The sequence below is a fragment of the Prinia subflava genome, chromosome 11 (genome assembly GCF_021018805.1).
Source record: "Prinia subflava isolate CZ2003 ecotype Zambia chromosome 11, Cam_Psub_1.2, whole genome shotgun sequence".
Lineage (NCBI taxonomy): Eukaryota > Metazoa > Chordata > Aves > Passeriformes > Cisticolidae > Prinia > Prinia subflava.
In genome coordinates, this window is record NC_086257.1 from 5,949,894 (window position 1) to 5,968,748 (window position 18,855).

General features: G+C 50.6%; 1 protein-coding gene across 1 annotated transcript in view; it reads right to left on the reverse strand.

Annotated features, from left to right (window-relative positions):
• VPS8 (VPS8 subunit of CORVET complex) overlaps positions 1–18,855 on the reverse strand; it is a 67,122-nt gene that overhangs the window by 2,255 nt on the left and 46,012 nt on the right. Inside the window, exons 38-43 of the mRNA XM_063407838.1 lie at positions 18,706–18,809; positions 17,596–17,674; positions 16,248–16,330; positions 10,332–10,412; positions 8,856–9,025; positions 8,108–8,276 (exon numbers count right to left, since the gene is read on the reverse strand). Of these exons, the coding sequence (XP_063263908.1) occupies positions 8,108–8,276; positions 8,856–9,025; positions 10,332–10,412; positions 16,248–16,330; positions 17,596–17,674; positions 18,706–18,809 (686 nt within the window). The remainder of the gene's footprint in view (positions 1–8,107; positions 8,277–8,855; positions 9,026–10,331; positions 10,413–16,247; positions 16,331–17,595; positions 17,675–18,705; positions 18,810–18,855) is intronic.

An 18,855-nucleotide genomic window follows, 5' to 3' on the forward strand; every position in this document is an offset into this window, starting at 1 on the left:
TCTGCTCATATTGCAAAGCAAAAGCATCATCAAGAAACCCCAACAGGAGCCAGGAGAACAGCCTCCCTCGTGAGCAGCAGGCTGGCATCTGTTGTCTCCGGGGATCTATTTTTAAGGGAACATTCAAATATCTTCTCCAAAATACATTTCCCAGGGGCTACTAACCAAAAATGCCACAATCCTGCCAGTGGGTACTGACTGAAGCTGCACTGATTTGAAGCCCTTTGGCAATGGGAGATGCACTGAGCCCCCATGGGTTTCCTGAAGCCTGGACAGTTCTGAGGCCATCCCAAAAACCAGGCACGTCTTGCCTTTGATCATTAGTCTGGGAAGAGAGGAATGTCCCGAGTGTGGATCACTTGCCAAACTCTCTCCTTCTCCTCCAGGATATTCTCTGTAGTGTAAATAACTATTTGCCAGTCAGGGAGGCAGATGTCCCCATTCCCTGCACACCTGCCATAGGCTTTGAGCCCGGCAGCCTGGGACAGGGAGGGTCAGAGACTCACAGCCAGCAGGTTGTACCAATGCTTCCCAGGGACACACAGGTCATCCTCACTTGGAAAACACAAAAAGCAAGGAAAAGCTGCCCTCCACAGCTGTTGTGGCCACAAGCATTCAAGGACAAGGCAAATGCAATATAATTGGCTTCCCCTCTCCTGCTCTCTCCCTACCACGCGTACGTAACTATCAATCAGACTGTTCCCAGGCTGATGAGCTGAAATATTGCAGGCAATTCTTTCTGTTGTCATGGAAACAACCGCTGCCAGGCCTTTTCCTTTTTCAACCGTGTCACTAAAGGCATGTTTCCCTTCAGGAGCCACGGGAGGCTCCTGGGGTCCAGCAGCACTGGGGTGTCAGTGGAAGGAGCTGGGCTCACCCCACAGCACAGCCTCTGTCTCCAGGGCTGGACCCTTCAGCACCTCCAGCCCATTTCCAGCCACATCCCCACACCCCCTCAGAAGGGTGTCAGATGAGAACAGAGCCCCAGAAAGGCCACTCATCTCCTGAGGATCTCAGCCAGGAGGAAGAGAAAAAGCTTTTTTCATTTTCCAGCTCTCCTAGATCCCACCACTAATGCTAATCTCTATTGCATGTTTTTCTTGCACGTATTCCACCCCCCTCTGGTAGTCACCACACAGCCCTCCCAAGCTTGCAATTATCTTTAATTTAACAGCGACAAACTCCATCATCAGCCAGTGCTCAAGCACAGCAGATCCCCACAGTTTGAGCAGAGGCACCATCCATAGTCATGCCAAGAGACCCATCCCAGAGCTGCCCCTCAGCCATTCCTTCCACACAAAATTTTGCTGCATCAGTTAGAGCTTCAGAGCACCCCATTGCCCCAGGGGCTGCTCCTTAACACAGAGAGACGCAGCCAGAAGTCCTGGGGAAGGTTTTGGGATTCCTAGGAATAAAAGCAACCCCCTCCACGTTCCCATTCACAGAGCTGAGCCCACAGGCAGTGGACACAAAGCCCACCCTTGGCCTTCCTCCTCGGCTTCACCATGGCTCACCAGCCTTCCAAACAGGTGCCCAAATTCAGGGCTTTAATGAAAACCCAGACAATTAATGTTAAACTAAGTAAATTCACCTCTCTTCTGTCAGAAAAGGCCCTGCTGTTCTTAGGCTGCTCCCAGGAACAATCAACCAAAGAGAGAGCAAGGCAGGCTGTGACCCAAAGTCACTACAATGACAATGATATTACAGAGCTGTTAAGGAACTTCAGGGAAACCTCAGGACACCCCTCTGAGAACAGCAGTGCTGTGCTGCTGCCAAGCTCTGCAGAGCCCCTGCCAGGCGAGACTCCGGGACAGGCACTGCCCAGCCCAGGGCTGCACAGGGAACAGCCTGGCAGGCCCTGGGCAATCCTGCCCTGGGACAGTCCCAGAGCCCCCAGGACCTGTGGCAGCACCCAGGGGCCCGTGCCTGGCAGCAGCTGAGCCCTGCCTGCTCCTGGGCAGAGGAGCCGGGACAGCCCCGACCCCCAGGGCAGAGCAGCGTCCCCAGCTCAGCCCGTCTGTCACACAGCCCTGGCCTCCCCCCACTCCCCAGCAGCACCAGGGGAAAGGCAGATGTCTCTTATTTCCAGCTGAACTTAGCTGAACTTGAGGAGCCAGCCTCCCACTCAGGGCCTGAGAGCACAGGTCTGTTCATGCTCTGCCAGAGCCGCTGCTGCAGCCCCGTGAGACTGCAGTGACAGGAGAGCAGGGCACTGTGTGTCACACAGGGAAGCACAGGCACATCCCACTCACGCTCTGGGCAGCTGCTCCTGCCCACACCAGGCACTGCTGGGCTATTCCCCTGGACTTCTACTGATGCCTTCAGCCAAAGGAGCAGTAACACTGCTCAGAGTTCATCAGACACAACCTCCACTCATCCTGACTGGACACCATGGCCAGCAGACAGGGTGTTCATTTCTCATCCAGCAGGCTCCAGGGCAAGCATGGCAGCACATGGATTAAACGTGAGAGATGACACCCAACAGGCCTGTGCTTGGGCTGAGCTCAGCACCTGCACCTGAGAGTTCAGATGCCTCATGCAGAGCATTCTTTTTCCAGAGATGAGCCAAGAGGCTCTTGAACAGATCCCACAGGGCCAAGCACAGCAGGCTGAGGAGGTGCAGTGTCCTCTCAAGGGCAGGAGTTGGGGAGAGAAAGGGAAGGTAATCACACAATGTCCCAAGCTGAAGGGACCCACAAGGATCATCAAATCCAAGCCCTGGCCCTGCACAGACACCCCAACAATCCCCCCACTGCCTGAGAGCATCACCTGAATGCTCCTGGGGCCCTGGCAGCCTTGGGACCATGCCCTGGGGAGCCTGGGCAGTGCCCCATCACCCTCTGGGGAAGAACCTTTTCCTGATCTCCAGCCTACCCCTGCCCTGACTCCAGCCATTCCCTCAAGTCCTGTGTAAAAAACACACAGAAGAGGGAAGAAATCCTACTTGGTGTAAGGATTAGTGACCTCTCCTGCCAGAAGCTGATTGGTAATGTGATCCCAAACCTCACAGAAGTTCCCCATAGGAACACCTCTGCCTCCTGTCTCCTTCATCCCTCCTGCCCCTGGGAGCAGCCTGGCCCTGCTGTGTACCTGGGAGGTGCAGAACGTGCCCAGCCCAGCTCTGGCCCCGGAGCTCAGCTGCAGCTGCCCAGACCTGTCTGTGCCCAAGTCACACACAGAGCACACACACTGCTCTCCTGGTGCCATCAGCTGCGAGGGGCTCACGGGAACTGCAGCTTCCCACTGACGGCATTTACCAGGCACTGATGCTCCCCTGCCCTCCTGAAAGGCACTGTCCAGAGCAGCTACAGCCAACACCACTGGCACAGTGCCTCTGCCACCCACCCACCAAGGGACTACCAACAGCCAAAGCCTTGGCTTGCCTTCATTTGGCTCCCCTCCTTCAGAGGGACATCAAAGGCAGGAGAAAGCTGCACCTAAGCCTTCGGTTACTTCTCAGCTTGCAATCACAGAGAAGAACAGTGATCACCCTTCCAGCAGCAGCAGGAGCCAGCCTGGCTCAAGGAACAGCTCCCCTGGGACATGTCCCTGCCCCCAGGCCCCTCTGTGCACCTCCTGCCCTTCCCTGGTGCAGTGCTGGATCCTGATGGACACAGCCTGGGCTGGGGGGCACAGCTCAGCTCATGGAGCCACTGCCAACAGGGACTGCTGCGGTTTATGGCAACATCCACAGGTTGCTGCAGCCCAGCAGCTGCTGCTGCATTTCAATGAGTCTGTTCTACACATCCCCCTAGACTGGAATGTTTTATTAAAAGGGAAGAAATTTTCATCAGACTGCAGGAATAGTTTCTGAGAAATTAAGATGTAAAGTCAAGACAAGATTCCTCACTGCAATTCTGCCATCTCTGCTCCTAACCAGGCCATGACCCTTCCCCAGGTATTCCTGGTCTCACCACTCCTGGTAGTTTGGAATCAGCTGTCCCTGCCCCGTCAGCACCTCACAGACCCCACAGTGCCAGACTCTGGATTGTAGGCAGTGGAAGGATCATTCTGCCAGGCTGCAGATTGCTCTGAAGGAAGGCCAGAGACACAATTGCAATCCACTCTGATATTTCTCAAAAAGCCCCACAAAACAACAAAACTCACCCAACTCCTCCAGCATGAGAAGCTCAGTCCATTTTGATTTAAAAGCTGCTACAGGATCATTCTGGTTTTCAAATCAGTCTTTTTCAATTTGTATTGTTTGCAGTTTCAGTTTTGGTGCCAGTCCTCCTCTACCCACTCACAAAGACACCAGCACTCAGTATTGTTTTGATTACAAGCAATCACAGATGTTCTGTGTCTCCAGTTCCCTCCCCATGTGGATTTCCTGTGCACTGCTGAAGTGAAGGAATCCACCTCCAAAGCCAAAGGAGTGGATGTTTGCTCAGTTAATTTGTACACGGGAACATTCTCCACAGAGGAGAGAATGTCCACTCTTGTAACTGTGTAAACCACTAATTATCTCTATGGTATTACTGGGAGCATCACATTTGGATATTTTCAAAGTTACATGCCCCTTGGAAGTTTTTTATACTGCTGGAGTCAAGTTAACAACCGATGGCCACTGTTACCCTGAACACAGTAACCCTGGCTCTGTGTCCTGATGGATGAAGGTCATGTAACATCTGTCAAGCTCCAAAGTAAGTTTTGGTGAAAAAACCCATCCTAATCCTTCACTGCTGCCCAACAGAAAGCACGTGGTGCAGAGGGACCTTCAAGGGCACCAGCCCCTCACAGTGGGAGTCGTTCCGAGGCCCTGGAAGGCTGTCACAGGGAGGGACACGGGAAAACTGCAGGACAGAGCCCAAAGGTAGAGCCTGACAAACTGGATTAACTATGGAGCAAGCCCATTGTCCGTCCTGGCGTGACTTGACAGGATTAAACTCCTGAATAAAACATATCTGCCATCTGGACAGCCCCAACAACAGCATGCTCAGAACCCCTCGGACACGGAATAACCAGAGCATGGCAGCTCAGGGGTTCATGGCAGGGCTCATGGCCCAGGAGCCAAGACTCTTCCTCTCCCTGATCCCCAGTGCATAGGCTGGCAGAATAAATGGAAAGCATTTGCTCATTGAAATGAGACAAATGAGTTTTGGGAATCAGTGACTGAGATACCTGGAGCCTTTCCTGCAGGTATTCAAGCAGTGGCCCCGCTGCTAAGCCCTCACCCTTCAGTGAGCTCCAAGCACCACAACAGACACACAGCTTTGCAAGAGGATTAGAGACACACTATAAAAACAAGCTCCCATTTCTTTTAACTCTCATTTAGGGATACTTCAAGGCAGCACAGATGATCGTCCAGAGGATTATCCTTGGGAAGCCAGTGAGACTCAGAGGTAACACAGAAAGCACAAACTTTTGGTAGCACAACCAGAGGAAAGAAAATCCCCTGTGCCCTTCTTTCTGCTTCCCTTGGCTGGGGCAGAGTGTGCCAAGCCCTCATCCCAGCCAGGTTCCACTTCAATCCATGCTGTGACTGATCCCAGACCGGGTCAGTGCTGGCTTGTGGCGTCTCTCCACCTCCCCAGTTTCAGGGAATGGCCCCAGCACCACACACAGAGCACAGGGGCAGAGGGAGCGCTGTCTTCTGGGCTGTCATTTCACATCCACGTCTCAGCCACACTGCACGATTCAAACTGACAGCCTTTGCCTGGGCAGGGCAGAATTAGTGCTGTGAAATGCACTCCAGATGCTCAGTGGCATTTCTCAGCATGACTCTACTCCTAATTCAAGGCTTCCTAAGAAAATAAATACCTCAGCTGAAGATCACCATATCAGATTTTGCCAAGAGAGGAACTGAGCTTCCAGGGTTCTCAAAAGGGCTACAGGGAAACACTCTCCCCACAGATCTCTGTGCAGGAGGGCCTGGCAGCCCCAGATCTGACTCTTGGGAGGGTAGGGCTGGAAACACAATGCTGTTAGCAGGACCTCACTTGGGATTTCCTGCTCACAAACACCAGCTGTGGAGCCAGAGCAGCCTGTCCAGCCCAGAGCTCTGGGTGTGGCCGGGGCCAGCAGAGACAGGAGAGGACACAGAGAAGCCCCATCTCCCCCAGTTTGCATTCCCAGCATTGGCCCAGCACAGAAAGTCTGCTCTGTAACTCAGCCCATGCGGGGTCAGAGGAATCATTACCTCCCAGGGTTAATTAACGCTGCTGAGCAGTGATTGTTCAGCAAACAAATTTCCTGCAGGAGCTGGAGATCCTCCAGTCTACTGGCAAGTCTAAATATACTCAGCTTTTTTAAGACATGACTGTGCAACAGTCTGATCACATGCGAGTACAACAGTTAAATATTGTAATTTAGGTATGTGAGGAACATCACAGACTTGGAGAAGATCTGGGACACAGGGAGGAGGAGCTGGGGGCCTGAGCAGTGCTGGGCTCTGCTGAACCCAGCCCAAGCTCTGCTGGGCTGTGTGCATGGAGCAGGAAGCCGTGACTTTCCTGCCAAGAGCACATGACGGCAGCAGGGAAGCAGCAGCAGCAGCAGGGCCCCATCCCACACAGGGATGGCCGGGGATGGACCCTTTCCAGCCAGCACTACATGATCCATGCTGCAAGTCTTCTTCCCCACCCAGTCTCTCCACATCCCCCTGCAGGCCCTGAGTCCAGCCAGCCCTTCACTTTCATCAGTTAAATAAAAGGAAGCATCTTCTCCTCTTACCCCAGTCACTGCCATGGCATGTGGAGCATTTCCCCCTTCTTTCTCTGCAGGGTAAGTCAGACTGATGTCAGAGGGCAGCCACAGGGGCTCCCTGACTGACTGCCCAAGAGAAACCCTGGGATAACCCAGTTACAAAGCACTGGAATCAAGTGTCAGGCACTTGAATGCTGAATGCAGTTTTAGTAGTTAATACTGCCTTTAGTTTTTAAACTGCACCCCAGGCTGTCACCCCCATTTATGCTCACCCTCCTTTGGGGCAGGAGTGCAGAGGGTGAGGTGTGGGGCTGCTGCCCTTTCCCTGCAGTGCCCACATCCCACTGTGGCAGGACAGGATACACACACTGCTCAGCCTGGCTGGACCACACTCCATTTCCAAGCTCCTGGGAAAGCTTTGCTGCTGCCATCAAATCCAAGATTAACACAGCCTGACTGCAGAGACTGCATGGTGCTCCACACAGGCTGCAAGATTCCCTTTCCCCACATCTCTCCCAAGCAGGAAGCCTCTCCTGTGAGCGCAGCAGCTGACTGAGGCCCTTAGCCAGCTTTGATCGGGATGGGTTTGGCAGGAATTGAAATCATCTGCTAGAACAAAACCAAAGTACTACTACAAAAACTAACTCCAAGACCGAACTATTTTGGTTCCAGGAGTGAAAACGCTGCTCTATGCACATCCATAGAGTGACAAATGCACAAAGTGGGAACAAACCCTCCCACAGGGTTTGTCCCAGCTGACCCAGGGCCATTGGAACATGGAGCAGCAGAGCTCAGCTGCCCACGTGCAACATCCCTTAAAACAACCCAACAAACCACCTGCCATGGGGGCTTACCATCCACAGCACCAGCCCAGGGAAAAGACAGCTCCATGTGTATTTGAGGCTGTACTTCTATTTGAATTAGGGATGATAAAACTTTCAGTGCACAAATACTGACAATAAATACAAATTAATTCTCTGTTCTCTCCCCCAATCCAGCTGCATCAATCTTGGGTTACACTCAAGCTTCTTAAAATATTTGTAAGCACTTAGTGAGTCAAATCAATCCCAGACCTTTTATCCTGAGCCAGATTATCTGCTAGGAAGGTGGGACAGAGGCTCCACGATCCAGCCACAAGGAATATGCCAGCTTCCAATCTAAGTTTTATATAAAACACATGTAAAATAATTTGACAGGAATTGTCCACACAACCAGCTGCAAGCATCCAGCTGCCCCTCATACCAGCTCCTAGACCTTCTGGGTGAACAAATTTCCAGGACTTCCAGAGTTGTGCCCCCACCAAAATAAGCTTCAGAAAAGTGACCAATTCAGAAAAGTGACCAATTAGCTGCTGAGAGTGTTTGACAGGTACTGATCAGAGTTCTGTCTGGAAGCACAGACACACAGAGAATGAAGTGATGTTGAAAGTTTACCTGACAAGAAACCACCTCACAAAACTTACCTGTGCCAGGGATGCTGCAGTCCCCTTTTTCAGCTCTGAGAAGTTCTCACTCAGCTTCCCTCCCTTGTTGCTCGAGTTGCACTTGTAGCACATCCACCTCATGAGGCCCTTGGTGACTGCCCCACACTCCTTGCTCAGCAGGCACAGCGAGTGGTACAGGTGGCCACAGCTGGGAAGAGAGGCAGTCAGTGCTGGCAGCAGGGCAGCACCTCCTGAGCCCTGCACGGTGCAGGGAAGGGGCTGCCAGTGGGAAAAGGCTGTTTGTGGCAACCAGCAGATCAGCAATGTATCCTCACCCTCCTGTTGATTTCCACAATCAACACTGGCTGCCCATTTGCTGATACAGCTACAGACTGTCACTCCAGGGTAACAATGATTTCCTTATTTTACAGACACCTGGGCACAGAGGGGACACAGGAGATGCCAGGGCTGGGACAGATGCGAGGTACAAATACACAAACGAGCCCAGGGTGTTGCAGTGCCCAAAGCACACTGCCGGGAGAGGGGACAGAGAACTGACAGCCAGCTCCTGGAACCGGGAGGCGATTCCTCGCAGCCAGGCAGAGCTGGCTGCATGCAAAGCAGCCTCTGATGGGTGTGATTAGCCAGCCCTCTCACAGTGCAAGGCAGCAGGGAGATGTGCTCCCAGGAATACAGATCATTACTCAGACAAGCCAACCAGTAGATTTGTTTCCCCTTTTGAAACCATTAACTCGATCCCAGCTGCAACCTCGCCCCTTAACTTTACCTGAAAACAATGATTTCATCAGCAGGTTCTTGCCTCCTTTTGTACTGCTGGAGACAGATGCAGCAGTAATCCTGCTTTGGGGTAAGGCCTCTGGTGACAGAGGCTCTCAGGTTACACAGGGACCAGTGGAGATCGTGGTTTAACAGGCTCGTGGTTGTCTCCAGAAGGGTCTGTGTGGAAGACAACACAAAGAGTAGGTCAGTCTGTCACCTTCACCCTGCAGAAACTCCCTGCCGACCAGTTTTTCAGAACAAGCAGCTTAGCAGCTCACTAAGAGCAGAAACTACCCAATAAAATCACTCTTCTTCCTATGCTTTCTATCCACTGACCTCAAAACACTTATCCTTTCATCACATGTTAATGGAGCAATTCCTCTGCACTCTCAAATAGACAAGTCTTGTATTGACTTTTGCCCAAGAGCATTAAGAGAGGCATGGCAGGCTCATTTTGTCATCTTGCACGTCAAAACTCGGGGTTTTTTTCCCTTCTAACCTGGCAAGCTACTGCTTATATCCCCATTCTAGGAGAAATGTGCTAATAAAAATCAAAGCTCAAATGCACTATGGCAATTAAAGTCTTTAAAAAACCCCCACACTGCTCATCTGCTCGTCCTTCCCAATGGATGCTGATGTTCAAAGAGCCCAAAGAACCACCCAGAGTTTCCAGCATCAAGTTTCTCTCAGGCACAGGGGCTCTGCTCCCTGATCCATCTGTGCACAGCAGCAGAGGATCCCATGGGGACACACAGCCTGTCCCAGAGCTGCCAGGCAGGGACAGGGCCAGGAGCTGCCCACACCTGCAAGAACCCAAACACAGACAAAGGCTCCTGGTGTTCAGCCTCCACAGCAAAGCTGTCATTTCCCACTGTGTTTCTGCTTGGCTGCTGGTGCCTGGGGGCCTGCCCTGAGCAGCAGCAGGGATGGCACTGCCACATCACGGGGCAGAGGGGCTGGGAGGAACACTGGGCACCCTGGTTAGGGGGAGGCTCAGGAGAAGTGGAGACTGCTGGAGACTGCCTGGAATTTGGGATTGAGCTGAGAAAAGCAGGACTGAGATTAAGAGGAAATCTCACCAGGTCACAAAGGAAGTGCAGCATTATCACTTAGAAGTGTAAAACCAACCTAATTTTAAAAACTGTTATTTAAAACTGCATATAAAGACAAAACACATCAGCTTTGTGCCTTTGAATCCCTAACTGCAGGATGAGCTGGAGAAAAAGCAGATGTTTATCCTTCTGGTACATTTAACACAGAACTGAGCTGCAGAGGTCTTCACCATGTACCTGTCAGTCCCTTCACTTGCAAGCTGTGAGCAAACCAAACTCCCTCCTCATTCCCCATCACACAGAAATCACTCACATGTCTGTTGACTTTGCTCTGCAGACACAAATGACAAATGGGAGAGAGAGCAGCAGGCCAGGCAGCTAAAATAATGCTGCATGCAGCAGCAGACAGAACAGAAACACAGGCAACTTACTTGTTCATAGTTGAAAGTGTCCAGCATTCCCAGGACAAGCCCTTGAATTTCTCCAAGTTTCCCTTTTCCATAAACTGGATCCTGTATGAAGAAATGCAAAGCTGCAGCTGAATCACAGGATATGACCATTCTGATTCTTTTTAGGTCTTTTTCTCCCCTGGTTCGGAACTGCAAATGGAAGCTACGACTGCAGAGTTAAATATGCTGCACATGTACAGGGACAGAAGAATAATCCCACATACTGATGGGAAAAATCAGTGATTAGCAAAACTCAGTAGATGACAACATCAATATAAATTAGTGTGCCTGGAAAACTGCAAACTCCATTCAGGAGCTGCAGGAGCTGACTGGAGAGTGCATTTGAGGAATACTGAAGGGCACAGCATGGCCAGCCAGCTCTCAGCCCTGCCACTGCCCCCTGCTCTTGCCCAGCCAGGGGTGCCTCACCCCCAGGCTCCTCCCAGACCCCTCTACTGCAGGCTGAAGAGCAAACCTCAGTCAGTGCAGGGCCCACAGCCCAGCTGGCAGAGGGAACAGGCCCTGGGGCTCTGCTGGTGCTGCAGGGCTGATTTGCACCCTTGAGCAGCTTCACTGCCATGTCCCAGCAGCACAAGCACAGGGCTGTGGCACAGGTCATCATCCCCCCTTCCTGCAGCCTGCTCCAGCCCACACAGCCCTGCACAGCCGCCCTGGCACCCCCTGCAGCACCGCTCTGTGCAGGGGCTGAGAGAAGAGTCTGCTGGAAGGCCACTGGCAAAAACAGACCAGCAAGATGGGAAAAGGGAACCAACCCAGAGAGCAGAAAAATGCTGGGGACACAATGGAAACAGGAACACAAGTAGGATAATGAACAAGCTCTGGATGAGATGAATGAGAGAAGGAGTAGGAGCAAGGCTGATTCCATGCTGGGACTGGGCAAGAAGAATCAGGAGTGACAAAGCCAGCTGGCAAAGACAACTAAAGCAGCGTGGAAGCTACACTGCAAGACACCCTGAGGGATCACTGAAGTTGCAAGTCAAGGAACTCTCGAACAACAGCCCTCATGGGCAGTGTGACAGGCAGAAACACCAATGCTCAAACTTAAAAGCAGCCCTGAGTAACAGCACTGAGGCAAAGCCAGCTGTGGGTTTGGAGCATGCTGGATGAAGCACGAAGAGCTGGATGTGCTGCACAGGCTCCTTTTCTGCTGGGTGAACAGCACAGCCTGAACACTCCAAGGTTCCCCTCTGCCTGCACCATTTAGCAGCACAGCACAGGAGGTGCATTGCACTGAGTCACTGCAGGGATTATGGAGGCAAGGGGACCTCCAGACAGCAGGAATGTGATCCAGAGCACTCAGGCAGGCAGCAGCTCCTCTTCTGAAGCTCTCAAGTACATGGCCAACAGGTCACTCACAAACTGTCCCAATCCCACCATTTCCATATAGCACCTCAAACTTCCTAAGCTGCAAGTGGAGGTTTGCAAAGCCACTGGTCTCCTGCCTGGACACAGAGCAGAGGAAGAGGAGATGTGAAGAAGAGAGAAGAATAAAGACCCACCTGCAGCTTTGCAGAGGGACAACACAAGTCTGAGGGCTTTCAGTTGCTGTCTTTTTCTCAAGTCATGCTTGATGATCTCTAAAAATAACAGCAGCTGGGAAGAAGAAGGACTTTCTTCTTTACAGAGGAGGCCCATGGTGTGGCCAAGCCTCACCCTGAGCCTGGCAGCCCTGTGCCAGCAGTGAGTGCGAGGCCATTCCCTGCTGCAGCCATCCAATGGGATGGGCTGGCGCTGCCTCCTGCCTCCAGCATCACCCCCACAGCTCCCAGGCCACTTCTCCAGACACTTCAAATGCTTCTAAATTGCAGCTTCAGACCCTGCAAAATTTGCAGCAACAAAAGCCACATGGGACCAATTAGTTTTATGGAGGAATATCCTTCATTAATTCCACCTTATAAAATTGGGTTGGAATTCAGGCACACTCCAGACACGGATGTGCCATCCCACGCAGTGGAACAGGCACTGCACCAAGCAGGAGCAGATCCCAGCCGATCTCCCAGGCTGGTGCTGCCCTGGGAACGTGGCACGGGCACAAGGAGCCAGAGCCAAACTGGCTGCCCAGGGCTGCCACCAACAAACAGATGGGGCAGAGCTGGCAGGGATCCACACACAGCCCAGAGGTGCTCATGCAGCCCTTTCAGCCAGCTCTGCCTCTTCCATTTCCCATTTCTCCCTGGGTCCAGGAAATAGCACTTGCTTTGCTACCAGTGCTAGTAAGTGCACTCTGCAAACACATTCACTGCAGCTCCTCCCCTCTGCAAGGGGCCAAGGCAACCACTCCACACACAACTCATCCCAGTGCTGATCTCCTAGACTGGGAAGAGAAAAACAGCCAAAGCCCTAAGCAGGAATGGAAAAAATATAAGGAGAAGCTTTCTGGATCTTTCTGCTTCCACTCTGGAACAATTTTCAGAGAATCCTTCCTTCCTTCCTCTCTTTGGGGTCCCTACAGGTAGCTTTTACATTTCTGGCTTCTCCAGTTCTCCATTTTGTAGGAGGCATCAGCTGCATCTGCTTACAAAACATTCATGAAGGATTACAGCTTTGTAAGGGAATTAACACTCAACCTCTCAGCCCTCTTCAGAGAGCACTCACATCCTTAATAACATGGAATTTTTCTTAATGCTCAAGAGGATTCCTCTGGTATCTCTCCTAATGCGGTTAGTTCAGACTTCCCAGTTAATCACCAACTCCCCAACACTAAAAAGGATGAGCAGGAGCAAATCTATCAATTGTTATTTTACATGACTTTGAAAACGCTGAGCCCAGGTGCTGGGACAGGCAGGTGCAGAAGCCTGCCTGTCCTCTGGGAAAGCTGCAGGACTGGCCCAGCCCCTGCAAGGTGCCCTTTGGCCACACACTTTGGCTGCAAAGTTAACATTTGCATAAGGTATAATCTGTAAGCAGTTAAGCCCAGAAGAGGAAGAAAAACAGTCTGCTAAAATTGGAATACTCTAATTCCTTTTCAGAAAAGGCAAGATAATCTACCTCAGTTTACTGACGTTATCCACCTTCCAACAAAACCCCCAGTGAATTCCTGGGCAGCTGTGCCACCTCCCAGCCTGCAGCTCCAATGTGTCTATGCTCTATCAAAGCCTTGAGCTCGGCTGGAACAGCATTTGAGGGCTGTGTCAGACAAGCACCACTTGTAATTCTGCATTTCATCAAAATATTTGGAGGGCTTGGGAAAGGCTGTATGCACTGCAGGGCCCAGAAAGGCTGGCTTCAATACCTCCTTGTGGTCACAGTTAAGGTGGCACATCAGTGACACATCTAAGTGCCTTGCAGAGAGCTCAGAGCCAAGAAAGAAGGGTTTGGCACCAGGGTTTGGAAATTTGCATGGCTTCAAAGAGCAACTACACAGCTCTGCAAAAGGAACACACAGCCAGGGCTAAGAACACAAGGATCCTCCTGTCTGGGAAAGCAGTACCTGTGCCTGCCATGTTGCGATTCTTCCTTGCAGGGCACTTGAATGGCATTCCCAGATAACCCAAGGAAGCAGATGACTGGAAGGCAAAACCCCCAATGCTCTCTGGTGCCTAGCTCCAAGGGAGTTTTCCTCCTGATCCCCAGCATGGCCAGGGTTCAGAATCCCTGAACATTTGAGCAGGGCACTCATGACAAGGCCACAGAGTAAGACCTGCTCATCCCCATCCTGACAGCAGCTTCCCAGCTGGACTCAAAGCAATGTTCTCCCAAGGGCCAAACTGTGCATCCAAATAAACGTCACAGAAACCTCCCACAGGCACCCTCTGCAAGAGTTTGACAAAACACAGCCACAAAGCCACAGGCAACAGTGAGCTGGAGCAGGGCAGTGCCAGGAACCCAGCAATAAGGGCTGGTGTGAAGGCAGAGTGAATGGAAATGGGGGGTTAAGGACAAGAGCACAGGGTTCAATGAAGGGTTTGTCTTGTAACAAAGGACACTGTCCCCAGAGGAGGTGCCAAGCACTGAAGGCAGCAGACTGGTGACACTCAGCACAGGCTCTCAGAAGAGCCCATCTTCTAACAAGGAGGGTAAGAGGTTGGGAGAGGCTTAAGTGAGCTTCAGAGGTGAGAACAGCCAGCAATTTCTGAAGGACACAGCCGAGCTGTTGGCATATGTCAGAGGATCCCCAGGGTGCAGTGAGGAGCTCACACCCTCTGCTGCCCACAAACAATCCAGGTCACATCACAAATCAGGCCTTTGCAAATACATAGGTGTGAATGAGATCTATACAAGAGTAAGTGTCAAGAGGCAAAGTCAACTTAGAGATCCTGTATATCAACACCACCTCCCCTCCCACAGGATCTTCTCTTATCTTTATGCTGTTTTTTCCTACACCTGTTTTTCAGCTACAAGGTACCAATTACTGCCCCATTTTATGAACTTCGGACACTAATTCTCTTTACCTGGAATTCAGTACTTTTCTCTGCATTTTAATAAGTAGTTATTTTTTGCTCTAGTTGTTCAAATAATCTGCCTTTCCAAATCTCTCTTTAGTCAGACTGAATTTGTCAGGCTGAGCAGGGAGGTGGAATGAGCAGGAGCAGTTCCCCCCTGCCTCCAAACCCAGTGACCAGAGCTGCACATGCTGCTCTCAGTGATGCCTGACCCATTTCTGTCCTCAGTAAAGCACTTCACCTGATGAAGCATCCCCTCAGCCTCCCCAGCAGAGCCATCACACCAACCACTTCCTTCTACAACAAAGATATTTCACTCCCCTGCTGCCTCCAGGACTTCAGTGCCAGCCCTAGAAAAGGGATTTTCTACTGCTGCTAAAATAGTCCATTAGAACAGAAATAGAATGAAATATGTGAAGGCTGCCATCAACAAGACTCTCCCTTCATCCCAAAGGAGAACAGGATCTTCCTCCACACTGTCACACCTCCCAGCTGTGTTATCTGCACAGTGGTCACTGCTTTGACTCCCACCCCATCCTGGCAGTTCTCAGCACAGCCCAGGAAAGCCTCCCTTCCCTGGCAGCCTCCCACTCACTCACAGCTTCTCCATCTTTTCCTGCCTACATTAAACATCAAACAAAGCCCAACAGGAAATTATACCAAAACCTCAGCTAAAAGTAGACTAAATAAGTTATTGAAGAGCCATTAGGTTTGCTTGACACTTCCTTTGATGAAACCACACTTCATTTCAACACACTTTTTATCCACTCTCCTGCAACGTGCTTTGCTAGCTTAGGAGTTTGTTCAAAATCCAAGACTGTGTGTAATATTAAGATCAAACCAAGAGGTGTGTGTTCAGCCTGTAAGCCCTTTTCCTCTCCCACCTGGAACAGAAACCCTGAACAGTGTATCAAACCTGTCTCAACCCTTCAATCATTCCACTCCACAACACAGGCAATTCTTCTAATTCCTTTTCTGCATTTCTCAAGGTTTGTTATTAAACCCCAACATCAGTTTTCATCTATTTTGCAAATTAACAAATTATAGTTGCCTGGGATCACTCAACCCAAGGTCTTGCCTAAAATCAGCTCTTCTGCAAGTTTCCTGCTCACTAACTGCATCTCCAAAATAATGCACCATCAATAATATTTTGGGCCTAATCATGATCTTTCTGCAAAGCCTATAAGCTTTTGGGAAATTCATTGTGGCTTTGTCCTTAAACCTGCCAAGTTTCAGTTCCAAGTAACTGCAACCTTTGAGGTACTATTTTATTTGGTTTGCAGGCATTACTTCAATTGCCTTCTCACAGGTCTGTGTGTTCCCACATGTCTCCACAGATAATTCTATCAGCTTTTACACCTTATGTTTCACCCACAGAACTACTGAAACACTGAACAGACAATTAGCTGATCTGATCTCCGATGACCTGGGAATACCTTTTCCCAATAACTCAGTGGCACAGCTTGGTGAAACCTCCTTCTCTTCAGGAACTCACCTGGAGAATCCTCTGCAGGATTGAGGGAAGAGCAATAAATGCAGCCATGTTGTTTAGCACTTGCATTGTCAAACTCTTCAAAGCTGGAATGTCAAACACAACAGCCACAGCAGTTCATTAGGATTCCAGGAGTAAAGAGAGATCAGTCTTACAGATAAAGAGAAGTTTTATTTCAGATCATGTTTTCTGGTTTGAAAATAGCTTTTATGGGTTTTTTTCTTGCACATACTGCACTAAGCACACAGCTTTTTGAAGCATAAAGGGTGTTTACAAGGTTTTGATCCCACAATCCCTCTGTATTTCCTTCCACACCCCCTGCAGTAAACATCCACATTTTCACTTACTTGGTAACACCACCAATCACTTTTCCTATTGCTACAAATCCCAGTTTGGATCCTTGTCTGTGTTATGGCCCATACACTCTAAAACTTCCCAGCACTGACCTTTGCATGAAATTTGTTCCCAGATCCTCAGCATGGGTCTGGGATGGAGCAAAAGACATTCAGAGAATTCCAGAATAGTTTGTGTTGGAAAGGACCTTAAAGCTCATCCAGCTCTATCCCCTGCCATTGGCAGGGACACCTTCCACTAGCCCAGGTTGCTCCAAGCCCTGTCCAACCTCACCCCGGACACTTCCAGGGATCCAGGGGCAGCCACAGCTTCTCTGGGCAGCCTGTGCCAGGGCCTCACCTCCCTCACAGGGAACAATTTCTTCCCAATATCCCATCTAACCCAACTCCCCCAGCAGAGCTGCTCCATCCGTCTGGTCACCTTGGTGCCTCCTCCGGCCTCGCTCCAGCAGCTCCTCGTCCTTCCTGTGCTGGGCACTGCCAAGACCAAAGCACCTAAGCCCCTTTTTGGCTTCTCTTATCTCTCCCACAAAGGGAGGCAGCGGACTCAGAAGGGGAGTAGAGAATTTAGCTGGTGTATTCAAGCCCCACTGATTTTATACACAGCACACAGGTGCAGGCAGAGGTGCACAAAGGGGCTGGGCATGCACAGTAACAGTGTATTACATCAGGAGCTCTCCAAGTGCTGACTCCAACCAGCACAGCCTTTGTACACATTGTGCACCTTGGCTCCTTCAAGACCATCCTCTATGCAACCAAATTATCAGCAGAGCCTGTGGCAGGCTTCCTCTTGCACACAGGACAAAATAAAGCAAATGAAAAAAACCCATCCACCTGACAGCTGCAGCCTACCAAAGATCCAGCCTGACCTCCCTGCCAGCCAAGGAGCAAAATATTTAGGAATGGAGTAACAAAACAACTTTTCTTCTATTCATTCATCAGAGGAGAGACAGCACACAATTTTTACTATTTGGGGTCACAAATGCCAAAGTACTCACACTCAGAGTATGGGCACTGCGACGAACCAGAGGATTTCTGTGGGGACATCATGGCCTCAAGCAGGGGAAACCAGAGTGCCTGGAATCATGGAATGTGAGGAAAGAACCAGTAAGAACAGGGCAGTGTAAAAATGACCTGTGAGCAACGTCAGAGGCCACTGGCCAAGACTCACTCCCACATTCTGAGAACAGAGCTGCATTTCTGATGACTGCAGGGGGACAGAACATGGTAAAGTAACCTCACAGCAAAGCACTTTACTGGAATTGTGACAACAATCTCTGTTTGCTTCATTCAGTCCCCAACTACTTCCCTAAGTGAGAGACAAATTCTCCAGGGTAGAGACAGCTCACAGAGTGGGTAGCACAGTCAATGGATCCCAAATATAAAGAGACATCTGAACTCTCTTCCTATCTGTTGTACAATGACACCACTGAAGGGAAGAATTGGAGCAGGGCACCTCTCACACTGGGCAGTGCTTACGAAGAAATTAGAATTCTTGACTTCCAGCCATGCCACCTCCTCATGGAATGGGAACAAAATTCTCTGTTCTGAGTCCAGAAATTACATAAATTATGCAGAATCTTAGGACTAAAGATGCCTTTGTGTCACTGACATGGGCAAAATGGAAACACAACCTCAGTGTGAGGAGAAGGGCAAAGCCAGCTCTCCCTGCAAGAGCTCAAGGCAGCTGCATTACCTCCCCCCTCAGAGCCCAGGCTGACACTCAGTTCAGGGACTGTGAACAGCTCTGCAGCCACAGTGACAGCAGCAGCAGCTTTGTGCCACCAGGAAGCTGGCTCAGAGCTCACAGTGCCTCTGCAGTGTCTGCCTGACATTTGTGCCCAGCTTCCATCTGGAGCTGGAAAGGAGGAAAGGCCGTGCTCTCATCCCTTCCTCCCTCTGACCTGAACTCTGCTCATGAGTGAGAATTTCACTCTTATGGCTCCAAACCCTGAAGCACCACAGGGAGAACACAAGGAGAGGCCCACACTGACTGCCTGGACATTCCAGTATCCAATGGGTGGGGAGAGCAAGAGCCACAGGAGGCAAAGCTTCAAGAGACACAGAGGCCTTGGGTGGTTCTGGTGACACATTTTTGACTGCCTTACCTCTCGCTGTTGCTGGTCTAAACTATGTGAATTCCTCTGGCAAAGAGCAATTGTTTTCATTAAAGTATCTTCAATATTTTCTAGCAAGGAGGGTTCAGCTGAGCCTACGTGTCAGGGGGAAAAAGTAAATTACAGTTATAAAAACTATTA